Consider the following 14,248-nt stretch of genomic DNA (forward strand, 5'->3'; position numbering starts at 1 on the left):
ATGGTTTTCCAGATGGGTTGCTCAGCATCCTGGCATCCCAGAGAGACTGGGTTGGGGGAGGAAAGACAGTAAATGGGGGTGGGGGCCTCCCGGGCCAGCTCCCATCAGGGAGGCAGAGCAGATCCATTTCGGGCTGTGAACATCCTTGAAGGCTTTTCTTAGAACAAGAGCAGCTGAGGTGTCTGCCGTGCTGGCCTTCGGAAGGCATGGTCTAGGTAGTTCAGGTCCTGGGCTGGGGAGAAGCCAGAGGACCTGGTAAGGGAAGTGGGGTAGACCATGTCTTGGCTTCTAGCCCTGTGGGAGGAAGCAGGTTGGAGCCAGAGCTGCGCTATTAGGCAGAGGAGTTGAGCTGCACCTCCTTCCACACACACCTGAGAAACACAGACTTTTGGCTACAGCCAGACTGGGAACCAAGAGCAGCACCCATTTACCTGGGGCCAGACCCATGCCCCTTTCTCTTTTCCTGTGGGCCTGCCTGGGCTTGTTCTCAGTGGACACTGGTTGCTGGTCACCAACGTAGGGCCACCCTTACCTCCCAGTGACCCCATGGTTCCTGACTTCTCAGCTCAAGAGCTACTTCAAGGTGAATGCCAAGAAACAGCAAAGCAGCTCAGGGAGAGGAAAGCCGCCAATCTGAAGGCATTTGGCGAGAAGGACTGATCCCTTGGAGAGAAGAACCCTACTTTGTGTCCCCTTTGTCAACCATCCTAGACCCAAGTTTGCCCGTCTGCCTCAGTCTTCCCTTTCAGAAACTGGGCATGGAATGGTGTCCCTCTCCTGGTGACTTCAGCAGGTACAGTTCCCGGAAAAGCATCATCATGCTTCAGGTGGCCGAGGAAGCTGGGGGCTCTGGCTGCCCCTGTCACTGGAACTACCTAGCATCCTCCTTGTCCCATGGCCCAAGCTGGATCTGCCTCTGACCACCATTCATCCTCAACCTGCTTCGGGGGCCCAGCCTCGAGCCACATAATCAAAGCTGCCAGCAGGGTCCTTTGTGGTGCTGCTCCCGTGTGGCACTGCCTAGGGGCCCCACCATGGGGCAACAGATGGACCTATGGTCTCTGCAGAACAATGGTGGGGGAGGGGCTCTGGCATCGCCTGCCCCAAACAGGAAGCACTGCATGAGCTTCAAAGAACTGGCAGGGCCAAGGGGCTGAGTGGCTGGAGCCAGTGCCAGGACCGGGCGACTGCCTGATGAGATGCCTGCCAGCCTCACGATGCCCGGCCTGCAGTGGGGGTGGGGCCTCAGTGGCCGGGCCTCTGGGGCTTGGACAGAGGGTGCCTTATGCCCTCCCGGTAGCAGTCTTTGACCTAGAAGCAGGTTGACAGAGGGGACTCCAATGGGAGGCCGTCACGCAGCTCCGCTGCCACTTGCCTGCCGGCTTGCAGTTCTTTCCCAGGCCACAGAGGGTCTGGTTCTCCAGCGAGCAGCCATGAGGGGCAGGGCTGGCACCAAGCCTGCCACCCCCTCCCTGCCTCCTGCTCCCAGCTGCTCCGCTCTGAGCCTTTTCCTCTCCACTTCCTGTTCACACAGGGGGGGGCGGGAAGTGGGGGGAGGAAGCTGGGGGGAGGCATGTAGGGGGGACCCATTGAATAAAAGGAATTAACCGTTTCCCTCCTCTGACCTCTGGGAATTTCCGCCTGTGAAAGTGTCTCGAAGAATCTGTGGAGCTGGGGGAGTGGGGAGGAGGTGTGCCCTTCTTGGCCCCCTCACCCCTCCCTTGGTGGTAGTGGGGCCAGATAACTCCCTCTGGGCCCCTAACCTTTTGTTTCCCTGGCATGGGGCGGGGGTGGGGGTGGGGGTGGGGTGGGGTTAGCGCCAAGGGCAGGCTGGAGCCTAGTGGCCTCGGAGCCCCCTCCCAACCAATGGGGTTGATGAGGGCCCAGCAGGCAACCTGAGCCCTGGGATGGGGAAAATTGGTCCCAGGAGGAATGAGCTCACCCCCATACTGGCCAGGCTTGGAGCCCCGTGCCCTCCCTGGCAGGGCTAGTGCCCTTGGCCTGTCTGCCTTAGGGACCGAAGGGAGGGCCGCCCCGCGGGAAAGCCAGGCCTCAGTCGCTGGGCCGGCACACCCTCCGATGGCCACTCCCCGTGCAGCTGTGGAAGGGAGCCAGTGGTTTCGGGAAGCCAGCCGACAGCGCCCCCTCGTGCCCGCTGACGACTTGGCCAGGCAGCCCCCCAGAGCCCTCTTAAGGGCGCGCCTCAGGAAGCACCTGCTCCCCAAGACCAGTGACCGCCCTGAGTCTACCCCAGGTGGCTTCCTTGTTTACAGGCCTCCTGCCCTGTTCTCAGCGTCACTGCCTGTGGCCACTCCTCCTATTTCCAGTGACAGCTCCAGGAGTAGCTCATTCATCTTGGTCTCTGCCCACACAGCTGCTCCCCCGCCACACCCCCTTCTGGCCCTCCCCAGGCTTAGGGCCAAGGCCCTGAGGGCCTTCTCTCGCCCCCTCCATTCGAGGCCTTGCGTGGTTTCCAGGGATCTAAGAGCTGTAGCTTCCCGTTCCCCTGACTCGACGGAACCCCATTCTGTCAGTGCCAAGGAAGCCTGGGGCTTTTTTTTTTCCAGGAAAGAGGAAGCAGCCTAGGACCAGATGGGCAGGCTGGGAAGAGACAGAAGGGGGCAGAGGCATCCCAGGCTGTCTTAGCCAAGTCCTCTGGGAGGAGGGAGCAATAGGGCAGTGTTTGTTTAACTAACATGTATTAGGCACGACAGACAACCCAAGCTGTTCTAAGCAAGTGACCATGCAAGTGGCAGGTCAAAGTTTAGACTGATACCGACAGTGGGGGACAGTACCCCTTAGCTCTCTACTGGGCATGTCTAGGTATGAGGGGAGCCTTAGAGCACATGGGAAGAGGAAGGGGAACCAGAGCTCTCCAAATCTTGGAACAGAAGGAACAGGGTTAGAATGCCCTCTACCCACCCAGATTACCAGCCCCTTCCACATTTGCTCCCTCTTGCTTCTGGCGGAAAATGGAAAGTCTGAGGTTCATCAAAGACGGCCAGTTTCTAGCCTGACCATTGGCAGAAGCCACAAAGAGACACCTGTTCTAGTGATTAGGGAACTCGGCAGGGCAAGACTCGACCAGGACTGCAGGAGCTAAAAATCTCGGAAGAGGGCTACTCTGCAAGGGAGAGAAATGCCTGCAGTCACCAGCCACTCCTGCGGGGGTTGGGGGTTGGTATTCAGCCTAATTCCAGGAACATGCACTTGTTATTTTGTTTCATTCTGGGCAGCTGATAGACCACACCTATAGAGCCCAGCAGTGGACTGTGAACCCCAGTCCATGGAGCAAAGGGTGCTGCTCTCTGATGTTACAGGAAGGCCCCAATGCAGGGCTCTCTAGGGTAGCCACAGATAAAAAGGTATAATGTGGAGGTGGGGGCTGGTCACGGTAGTTAGATGAGGAGCAAAATCTAACACGCATACAGGCTAGTGGAGGGAGGAAGGATGAGGGCTTAGATTCATGGTTAGGCAGTGCAATTTCCGAGAACATACTAGGGAGGAACAGACCAAGAAGAAAGTGACAAGAAATCAGTGCCCCCCAGCTGTCCCGGTGAGGAGGATTCTGTGGGGAGCAGCACCACCTGCTGGCCAAAGGGAAAAATAGTTCTTGGTCTGAGAGGACAGTGGGCCATCATCAAGCCCAGCTGAAGCCTAGAGCCAGAGAGGATGGAGTCTCGGGACAAGAAAGTGAGAAAAATCACAACAATGACAAAACTGTCACATCTCCAGACAAAGGAGTGAGGGCCAAGGCTGGAAAGTGTTCAGGCTTCTAGTAGCCACCCTGTGGCACTGTAGCACCCCTGGAGAAAACCCACACACCCCTCAGGCCAGCATGGACACAAAGCCATCAACTTAAGAGCCCCCAGTGCAGTGCAGGCTGTTTAATGCGCCCCACCCCCATCACCATTTTCCCCCCTACCCCCAGGAGGCCCTCTGCCCCAGGGCACCCTCACCCAGAGCCCTAGAAGGTGTACACCGGCACCTCCTTCCCCACCCTCCGTGCCCAAGATGCAGAGGGGCTGCCTTTTCACTCTGGGACCGAGAGGCAGACACAGGAGAGGCTGTCCTCTGAGGAAGAAGGGTCACAGAGGGAAAAAGAAGAATGGTACTCTCACTCTAGAAGGTGAACAGGAGGTCTGTGGGCCGTGGAGAGGAAAACAGGGCTGTTGGAGGGCGGATTGCGACAGGGTCAGAATTCTGACTCCTCCAGGCTGAGGCCCTCTCTTGGGAGGCAGACAGATGGCCCAGTTTAAGAGCAGCTCTCAAGAGGAGCACGGACAGCGGCAGAACGTGCTCACAGATGACACCTCGCAAGCGACAGCTCTAATTCCACTCTCCACAACACCATCATGGCCCAGCGGTCTCCAGGCAACTTAGCGTGTACCATGATGTGGTCTTCCCAAGAGGGGGCAGCTGTGCCCCAGACCACCTGCCCACCCAGCGGGGTGACACCCTCCTTCCTACAGCCAGCTGAGGTGCTCCTCCTCATAGCGCTGGGGGTCAATGAAGGGCCGGTCAATGGAGCGGATCATCAGCTCCCCACAGTACACGCACTCGGCGGCCACCAGTTCATCGAGGTCAGCCTTGAGCTGTTCCCGACTAGGCCCCGCCGCGGCAGCCCCTGCCTCGGCTTCCTTGGTGCGGGTAGAGCCCTTGGCAGGGGCTGGAGCAGCTCCCAACTTCCGCTGCAACTCCTCGAGCCGGGCCTGCTTGTAGGCCGGCAGGCCAGGCCGCACGGCCTGCAGCAAGCAGTCAGCATGGAACATGTGGCCACAGAGGAAAAGGTAAAAAGGGCGGTTGAGTAGGGGGAAGTCGCAGGTGGCACACTTGTCCTGGGGCTCCACTGTGCCGTAGCGGCCCCGCAGCTCCTGCAGATCTCGCCGGATACGCTGGGCGCTGGCTGTGGCCTCTTCCATCTCCCGCTGCAGCTCCTGAATGTGGTAGTTGTAGGCCTTGAGAGAGCTGCAGATGGCCTCCTTGAAGTGGTCGATGGTGACAAAGTCCGGAAAGAAGGGCAGCACGTCCTCGATCTTGAGCAGGGGGCAGCTGGCCAGGCAGGCCATGGCCGTCTGCACGTCCTCCTCCTCCTGCACCACGTGCCGAGCGATCTTCAGCCACAGCTTCTTACGCAGCTCCTCGTCGTCCTCCGGCAAGTCCGCACACTGCTTGGCCAGGTCCACGTCCACCTGCAGGGAGATCGCAAGCAGTAGGGGTCGAGGGTAGAGACTGGGACAAACTAGGGGAGACAAAGATGCCCAGGGTGAACCTGGGCCCTGGGAGAAGCCCCAAGAGGAACCTGTCTCAGTGATGTGTCTGTCCCCGGCACTGCTTTGTAAAAGCTACTTTCGGTTGAGGGAAACACTGATGTTGGCAAATGGGGAGCATATTCAAAATACAGGTTTTTGGGCCCCGCCCTCAGACTTTGATTCAGTTAAGTCCTGGGTCCAGACCCAGGGATTCACATTTTAAAGATTTTATTTATATATTTATTTGACAGACAGAGATCACAAGTAGGCAGAGAGGCAGGCAGAGAGAGAGGGGGAAGCAGGCTCGCCGTCGAGCAGACAGCCCGATGATCCCAGGACCTTGAGATCATGACCTGAGCTGAAGGCAGAGGCTTAACCCACTGAGCCACCCAGGTGCCCCGGATTCACATTTTAAACAGCACTTCCTGTGATCCTCTGCAAGTGGTAACTCGTGATTAAGAAACATACCTGAGCCCTCTCCCTCCAGCCGTAGTGACTGTAACGCAATCACTAGCAGTATGTTTGGCACTGTTCTGAGCCCTTTTCCTATATGCTACTCTCATCCACCTTAGGAGGGAAGTAACTAGAACATTATGCCATTTGCGGCCCAACGATCTGGGGCAAAGAGAGAGGGTCAGAAATCAGTCTGAGGTCACACAGCCCAGCAAGCGGCAGAACCAGATTCCAAACCCTGATCTCGGATCCTTGTTTCTAACCTCTGTACCATAGCTCCTCTCCACAGAAGCCAGCACCCTCTAGCCACAGGACACCCCCCAACTCCAAACCCTCAACATCTGACACCAGGGCTCTACAGGACCCCATCGTGGATGGGGTAGAAACTCATCGGCTCACCTGTAGGGCCAGGTCCACAGCCTCCTCGTACAGCTCCAGGACCTTGTAGACGTGAACGCAGGCACGGTGGTGGCCGTGCTCTGCACAGAGGCGCAGTGCGTACTTGAGGTCGTAATGCACGCGATGTGGGCTGGCGCCTGCCTGCTCCAGGTATGCCAGCAGCGAGGCCGGCTGGCTGCGGGCATACAGCGACAGCAGGTAATTGTGAATCGCCTGCTCCGTCTCCCCAAGCACATTGACGCAGAACTCCATGTATCGGGTGGCCTGGCTCACCTGCTGGGCCTCGCCACCCTGGCTGTAGTTCACCAGCGCAGGGATGAGCTGCCGGGCATCCAACCGGCTGCCCATCTCAATCCAAGCGTCCACCAGCTGGCGAGGAATGTGACGGATGAGGATGGGCGAGAACTTGTAGAAGAGCTGGGGGTCACGGTGGCGAGCGAGCACAGCCAGGGCCTCCTCATAGGCCTCGTGCTGGCAGTGGTATGCCACTACGCGCTCGTAATCCTGCATGATCACAGCGAAGTACACCATGTGCTCCGTGTCCCCGTGGCTGGCCAGCAGCTCGTGGATGGAGGCCCGGCTGGCGAAGAGCCACTCCTTGTGGCGGGGGCTGCTGAGGAAGGACCGGAAGCGCTCCCGGGTCTCCCGGTATAAGCTCAGAGCCTCAGGATCACCCTGCAGCGCCCCGAGTCGGCTCAGGTAAAGCTCCGTGAGCCAGGTGGTAAGCAGCGTGGCCTGGGTGCGTTCGGCTGGCTTCAGACCGGCCAGTTTTCGCTGCAGGAACTCAGCCAGGGCCTCCTCCTGACGGGCCTCCAGGAACTTCAGGGCAATCTCCTCAAAGTAGCTCTGGGTCAGGGCATAGCAGCGGGCGCTCTCCAGGTAACGACGCTGGCGAAAGCAGAACTCGGCCTCGCGGGCCAGGACAGTGTCCAGGCAGTCAGGCCGCTCTCGACAGTACTCTTTGGCCAAGTCGAAGCGGTTCATGTCCAGGTAGGTGCGCCAGACGTCCCGGGCCTCCCGCTGCACGTGGTAGCGGAAGACGGCCCTTTCGGTGTAGGCCCACAGGTGGCCTGTGGAGGAGTCCTTCACCATGTGCCTCAGGGGCCCAAACTTCTCCAGGAAGTGATCCCGTAGCACCACCTGCCCTGTCAGCGTGCACACCGCCTCCACGCGGTCTGCCAACAGCAGCAGGAAATGGAACTGGGTCAGGACGATAGCCAGGGGCGGGCTGGCTCCTGGACCGACCCCCTCTGGGTACTCCCAGACTCGCTCCTCGCTCAGCAGGGAATCGGGACGCCCGCAATCCAGGGCTCCATACAACACGCCATCCCCCATCATCCAGGCGAAGGCCCGCGGTGCAGAGCGCAACTTGGGGGTATAGAAGGCCAATTCACTGTAGCCCAGACTGCTGGGGAACTCACGGAATGGGGGTGGGTGGTCCGCGTACGCAGCAAAGAGCCCAGAGAAGCCCTGAACCTCGGCTCCCTCCGCTGCTCGCCCTATGAACTGGAAGAGGCGCTGCCGGGTGGTGGCAATGACAAAGCCACGCCCATCAGGGCCTCGCTCGGCCTCAAGGGCACACACAGGAGCTGGACCCCCTTCTTCGTTGAGTACGTACAACGGGCGGAAGTAGAGGTCTGGCGCAGGGCCGAAAAGCCCACCCTCGCTGGCTGAGAGCTCCGCTTCGAAGATCTGGCCTTGGGCGGTGCCGACCAGGATGGGACCCGTGCTGCTCTCGGTGCCCAGTGCCTTGTTCCAGCCCACACTCTCCACCAGCTGCCCCTTCCAGCGTGCCAGTGGTCGTACCTTCTGCCCATTACGGTTCACATAGAGGACCTCAGTGCTGCTCAGAGCAATCAGCAGGTGAGAGCCTGGAAAGGGGGAGAGCATGGCACCCTACAGAAGGCAGCCATTCCCACCGGCAGCCTCCTCCCTGCCTCCACCACTCTCTGATCCCACGCGCCGGGGCGGTGACTTGCACACCCCTCAACCACCGGTCCAACCCCAGACAACCCTCCCGCCACCCCCCCCATCCCACCCGCAACTCACCAGTGTGGTCCAGAAACATCTTGTGAACCTTGGCATCATCCTTGCGCCCCAGCTCCACGTGGTTGGGTTCATTGGCCTTGCCCAGGTCAATGCTGTCAAGATAAGAGTCACAGAATCACTCCAGAGAAGGCAGACCCTTTTTTGGAATCACACACCTCTTTATAATCTGATGAAAGCCACAGGCTCTCTGCCCTGAAATCTGTGTACACACATAAAATTTGGCATATGATCCCAAGGGAACTCTGACATACATACAGGGCCTCCTTAAGAACCCTCTGCTCTGAGAATTCCCCCACCTCATTTTGAGAAGTCACTGAACAAAAAGTCTTTTCCTCTGCTCAGTAGCGGTGCAATGCTTCTGGGAAGACTGGCAGGGGTATCCCATACTGCTGGGGTAAAAACGGACAACAAACAGTAGCTAATGGTTACTGAGCACTTTCTGTATACCTAGCAACATGCCGCAAGCTTCACCTAGTAGAGCTCAATGAGTCTTCAGGATAACCTTGAGGAAAGCTCCTGTTTATATTTCCCTTATTAAATTCTTTTCAAATTATACCCTCATTCTAACCAAAGAATCAAATCAAAGATGTATATTAATGATTTTCTTCTCAAACCTGTCATTCTCCAGACAAAACTGATTTTAATGTCTTTCTCCAGGCTTACAACAGAGTTGTTTTGTCACTGTTTTTTATGTTTTGACAAAAATCTCTTCATGTCATGTATATGTGCGTATATGCATATTAAGAGCTTGCTTTTCTCACTTAATATTTCCTGAACGTTCCACCATGTCAACTGATACAGGTCTCACAGTTTCAAGAACTGCCTAATCTGTCTCTTTATGGCTCAACCATAATTTTATCATTTTCCTGTTGATGGGCATTCAGTGTGTGTCCAGTTTTTCCTACCACAAATAATGCTTCCAGATTACTCTTCCAAAAGATGGTGGCAATTTATGCTTTCACCAGCAATGTGTCAAAGTCCATTCCTGTGTCTTTTCATCAGTCCCATAGGGTGAAATGGTGAAATTATTGTTTGGTGAAATGGTGAAAATTACTGTTTGTAATTTCTGTCAATCTGATAGGTTAAAGGCATGGTACCTTGTTGTTATTTTCCAAAGGTTGAAAATATATTTAGATGTTTACTAGAAATGTAGACTTCCTCTTCTGTAAACTATTGGTTTATACTCTTTGCCCTCCCCTTTCCTTTTTCTTACTAGTTTTTAAGGACTTTTTAAGGAATAGGATTAAAAAAATCTATAGCCTTACATGGAAAAACATCCTTTTCCCACCATCTTTGATCGTGCCTGATTCAAATGCTTTTTTTTAAAGTTAATTATTATTTTATTTCTTTATTTTGAGAGACAGAGAGTGTATGATTGGCGGGAGGGAAGGACAGAGGGAGAGGGAGAAAGACAGTCTTTTTTTTTTTTTTGGAAAGAGAGAGAGAAAGAGAGCATAAGCAGGGGAGCAGCAGAGGGTGAGGGAGTGGCACACTGCCTGCTGAGCAGGGAGCCCAATGCAGGGCTCAATTCCAGGACCCTGGGATCATGACCTGAGCTGAAAGCAGATGCTCCACTAACTGAGCCACCGAAGCACCCTGGGAGTGAGAGAATCTTAAGCAGGCTCCATTCCCAGTCCAATGCATGACTTGATCTCACAACCCTGAGATCATGAACTGAGCTCAAATCAAGAAAGACACCTAACTGAGTCACTCAAGTGCCCTGTATTATTTTTTTTAAAGTACACTCTACACCCAACATAGGGCTCGAACTCAGGACCCCAGAATCAAAAGTTCCATGTTCTTCCCACTGAGCCAACCAGGTGCCTCTCAAAAGTTGTTTTTGTTTTTTTTTTTTGTCATAACAGCAATTACTGTGTAGTCAAATATATCTGTCTTCTTCCTAGCGGATTTTCTAGCTTGAGTAAGAAGATCTCCCTTCAGCCCAAGAACAAAGACATTTATTATGTATTCTTTTATTTTTTTATCTTAATTAACTTATTTTTTTAAAGAGGGAGGGGGGAGAGGCAGGGGAGGGAAAGAGAATCTGAAGCAGGCTCCGTGCCCAGCACAGAGCCTGACATGGGGCTCAATTTTACAACCCCAACATCATGACCTGAGCCAAAATCAAGAGTCAGACACTTTACTCACTAAGCCACCCAGGCACCCCCATTAAATATTCTTTTGATATTGTTTATTTTTGTATTTTTAAAGATTCTATTTATTTATTTATTTATTTATTTATTTATTGGGGGTGGGTGAGTGGCGGGGGAAGGAGCAGAGAGGGAGAAGCAGGCTTCCCGCTGAGCAGGGAGCCTGACACGGGGCCCAATCCTAGGACCCTGGGATCATGACCTGAGCCAAAGGCAGACGCTTAACCAATTGAGCCACCCAGGTGTACTAATATCCAATTTACTTTTAATATTTATATGCTTATTCCACTTTGAATTTTTTTTGTGTGATATAGAGGCTTAGGTCTGTTTTATCTCTGATAATTATTCTGGATAAACAACTCTGCTGATACTTTTGTTATACATTATTTCCACTTATGTTTGTATGTATGTATGTATTTCCAGTTTTATTGATATATTATTTCCATTTACAGTGGATTTATTTTAGGACTCTAGACAGTTCCCCTGATCAATATGACCAGTGTGTGGGTTGTACTATCTCTAACAGGTGAAGGGACACATTCAGAGACTGGGTGACTTGCTCAATATTCCCTAGCTGGTAAGTGGGAGAGTTGGGATCTGATCCAGGTCTACCTGATTTTTACTACTACACTGCATTAATTCTCTTTGGGAATGGATATTCTTGGAAACTTCCAAATCTACTGTTTCACCTGTCCAGAGTGAAAGAAAGGCACTAGTCACTAATTGGGCCCCAGATACCACCAATTCAGTCCCTACTCCTAAGCCTTTTGGGCCCTCACTCACCGGAGTAGTGTATCCTTGCCCAGGCTCATGCAGAGCTGATTGCAGGAGACAACAAGACTGGTAATTCGCTCAGAAGGGGTAAAGTCAATGCGCTGCTTCGTGAAAATGGGCACTTCCTTCTCTAGCTGGGCATTCACATACCCTACAGGGAAGGAGGGAATTAAACGTTAGGTACGGAAAATGTGGAGGAGGAAGGACAAGGAGAGGCAACCAAAAATGTTTCCTCTTCAACTTCTCAACATATCCCTACCCCAAGCCTTTGGTTAAAAGCTTAATATCAATGTATCAGGTAGTTTGCTAATCACCTCTACATTAGGGTCCTGGGCTCCTTTCACGCCTCTGACAGCCATAAAGAGTGGATTCTTTGAACCCATGGATTGCTGTTGCACTGTCATGTACCCGCTCCCAATAGTAATGTGGGGAAAGCGTTGGATATTCTCCCTTATCAGTCATGGGCCCAGCAATCCCAGCTCAACTAAAGTATTCTAGATCACCACCTCCTCCTCCCTGCCCATGCAGTAATGCTCTCACTGAGTTTCCAGAAAAATGTAGGAAGAGCAAGCCCCGGGGAACAGTGCCAATCAAACTGAAGCTTCTTTCTCTCTCACCTTTTTCTCGTGTCTTTACCATTGCACAAAATATCCCAGCACTTCAGAACCCTCCGCCAAACCTGTTCACTTTCTAAAAAATTTCCCCTCAACACCAGGCTGCACCCAGATCTAGTAAAGGCCTAAAATAACTGCATTTTTCCCGGTCCAATAAAGTTCCCTCTAGGACCAGTCTTCCTTCCTCTACAATACTCTCCTACAACCATTTTCTTGGACCACTCTCTTCTTCCCGCCTCCAGAAGGGGCCTGGTAGGAAAAGCATAGGCTCTGGCTGAAGCCTTGGAGCTTATTCTCAGTTCTCTCAACTGTGGCCCTGTAGACAAGCCACTTCCTTATCTGGGTCCCAGTTTCCTCTTAGGACCCTAGTGGCAGGGCCTAGATCACAAGGCTGCTCTTTCAAACTTCGACCATCCTCCAGCTGGGGGCCAAGAGAGTCTGCGGAGATTCAGGGGCCTAGATCTGGACTGCACCTCTACGCGGTGAACCGGACCTCCTGGAGCTACTTCCCCGATCCTCCCCAGCAGGTGCCAGGTGAGCGGCGCCCTCCCCTCCCTTACCGGAGTGGGGGATGCCCACGCTGGGGCAGCCAGGCTGCAAGACGGCTGAGCGGGACAGGGAGTCCTCGTATTCATCCAGGATGGACGCCATGGTGCCCGGCCTCTGGGAGCTCCCTCCCGGGCCCAGGGATTACAACAGGGTTCCCCCCAGGGATCCCCGTCGCCCTGGATTGGAAACTGCGTCTCCCCAGCCTCGACAAGAATCTGTTGATAGATTTTGACAATCCGCCGCCCACTCCTCCTCTTTAAAATCCCGAGGATTTTCTCGCTCTCGCCTTATAAAGCGAGAAGACTGGGGAGCCCTCCCCCTTGAATCTGGCGCAGTCCCGCACTCCGCTCCCGCACCCCGAAAGACCACTGGCTCCCCTTAGCCGATTCGAGAAGATCCCAACCTCGCCCCGGCAGCTCAGCTGACTCCCGCCCCCGGGACGCGCGCCTATAACGTAACTTCCGGGTTCTTGGAGCCCAGCGTTTACTCGCGCAGGAACGTACCCTGGCCTGCCACTCCGGGGCGCGGCAAGGGCTCCGGAGGAGGGGGCGGGGCGGAGGCGGGGCGAGGGCGGGGGCGGGCCAGGGCCTGGGCCGGGCGGTTCTTGAGGGAGGGAGCCGGAAGTTCTGTGGGAGTTTTCGGCTGGAGGCGGAGCGCTGGACAAGGCAGAGGTGCGGTCCCGCTGGATGCTCCGCGGCTTCCTCCGAATACAGGCCTTTCCTTCCAGGGTGCAGTTCCGAGCTCTGACGCCAGGGGGCAATCCTGGCTCTTTTAGGCCCTTCCCCACCGGGCCGCGGAGTTCAGCCCCAGCCTCGAAGCCAGTTCCCGACTCCTTTTGTGCCCAGGCTTCCCTCCCTCAGACGACCGCTCAGCCTCCGTGTCCAGTTCCCGCTCCAACCTCTCCAAACAGGCCGCTGCCCTAGGTCCTCAGGAGAACCTCCCGTTCCTCGGTCTAGTCGCAGTCTTGATCCTATTTTCACAAGGCCAAGGCAACCAGTTCTGGCCTCTCTTCTCCCACATTTAGGAACCCACCAGCTTTCAGGAAGTGACAGAGCTGGTCACCTGGCCAACGGAAGCCAAGAGCTACCTAAACTGCCTCGAACCGGCTGCGTAATGCCTCCTCGGTGTGAGGAGAGAGAGAATGGGTGGCAGAAAAGACCCAGCACAGCTAAGGGCTGCAGGACTGCTTCGATTCACTCGTTCAAAATAGCGTCCTTACTCTTTGCCTGCCTAGCCTTAGGCTGGGTGCTGGAGTCACAGAGATAAGTACAATATCATCCTTGAAGGTCATAAACCAGCAGGGACAATGGACCAGTAAACAGATCATTAATGCTAGAAAAGCGATGGTTGGATTTGTTCAGAACCTCACTCGTTCCAAAGTGAGCATACACTCTCTGCCAGGCACGATTCCAGGCTCTGGGGGCGGCTCAATAGAGAACAAAACGGAGGAAAGTCTCAGCCCTCGTGAGGCTAACCCAGGGACATGGTCTTAGCGCTGTGGGAGCACAGAGGGGCAAATACCTGCAGAGCCTGGCAGGAACGAAGGACAAGTGACCTACCTTGAAGACTGGTGGAGAGTCCAAAGCTCACAAAGTGCCACTCCGTTTTGGTTTCCCTCTTACACCCACCTAGGCTACCCAGACAGAGCCTGTTCCCTTCGGGGACCTGCAGACTCTACCTTGTTGAAATAGGGCTATGGGCCAGGGTCACTGCCATCCTGATTTTAACATGTAGCCTGGGCGTAATGACTAAAAGCGCCCCCTTTACTCTCAGAAGCGTCCCGGTTTGTGCCACATATTGTGTGGTCCCGCTACTCTTGCTGAACTAACCTGCCAGGCACAGAGGACTGAACCCTCACCAGCCTACACCGAGGGCTTTCTGGACTGGCCCTGGCCTGGGACGGGGACACAAGTTAGGCCGAACACAGTAACTTTCTGTAGTTCCCGGGTCCCACTTCTCCCGTCCAGAACCTGCAGAAGCAAAGCCTCTCTCCCGGCGAAGGGTGGGG

At 54.8% G+C, this 14,248-nt stretch overlaps 1 protein-coding gene across 1 annotated transcript; it reads right to left on the reverse strand.

Moving 5' to 3' along the window:
* Nucleotides 1-3,872: 3,872 nt before the first annotated feature.
* Nucleotides 3,873-12,768, reverse strand: VPS18 (VPS18 core subunit of CORVET and HOPS complexes). The gene is made up of 5 exons (XM_082735561.1): nucleotides 12,252-12,768; nucleotides 11,087-11,228; nucleotides 8,154-8,245; nucleotides 6,105-7,975; nucleotides 3,873-5,192 (listed from the first exon to the last, which is right to left on the reverse strand). The coding sequence occupies exons 1-5, from the start codon at nucleotides 12,340-12,342 to the stop codon at nucleotides 4,467-4,469; spliced, it is 2,922 nt and encodes a 973-aa protein (XP_082591687.1). The 5' UTR covers nucleotides 12,343-12,768; the 3' UTR covers nucleotides 3,873-4,466.
* Nucleotides 12,769-14,248: the final 1,480 nt, after the last annotated feature.

Source organism: Mustela nivalis, assembly GCF_964662115.1.
Source record: "Mustela nivalis genome assembly, chromosome: 6".
Lineage (NCBI taxonomy): Eukaryota > Metazoa > Chordata > Mammalia > Carnivora > Mustelidae > Mustela > Mustela nivalis.

What these genes read in the sequence shown, in the direction of transcription:
- VPS18 (XM_082735561.1), bottom strand. Translation starts at nt 12,342, where the DNA reads ATGGCGTCCATCCTGGATGAATACGAGGACTCCCTGTCCCGCTCAGCC. An exon ending in CGTGGGCATCCCCCACTCCG is followed by an intron (nt 11,229 to 12,251) that starts GTAAGGGAGGGG and finishes CCTTCCCTGTAG; the next exon opens with GGTATGTGAATGCCCAGCTA. An exon ending in GGCAAGGATACACTACTCCG is followed by an intron (nt 8,246 to 11,086) that starts GTGAGTGAGGGC and finishes TTATCTTGACAG; the next exon opens with CATTGACCTGGGCAAGGCCA.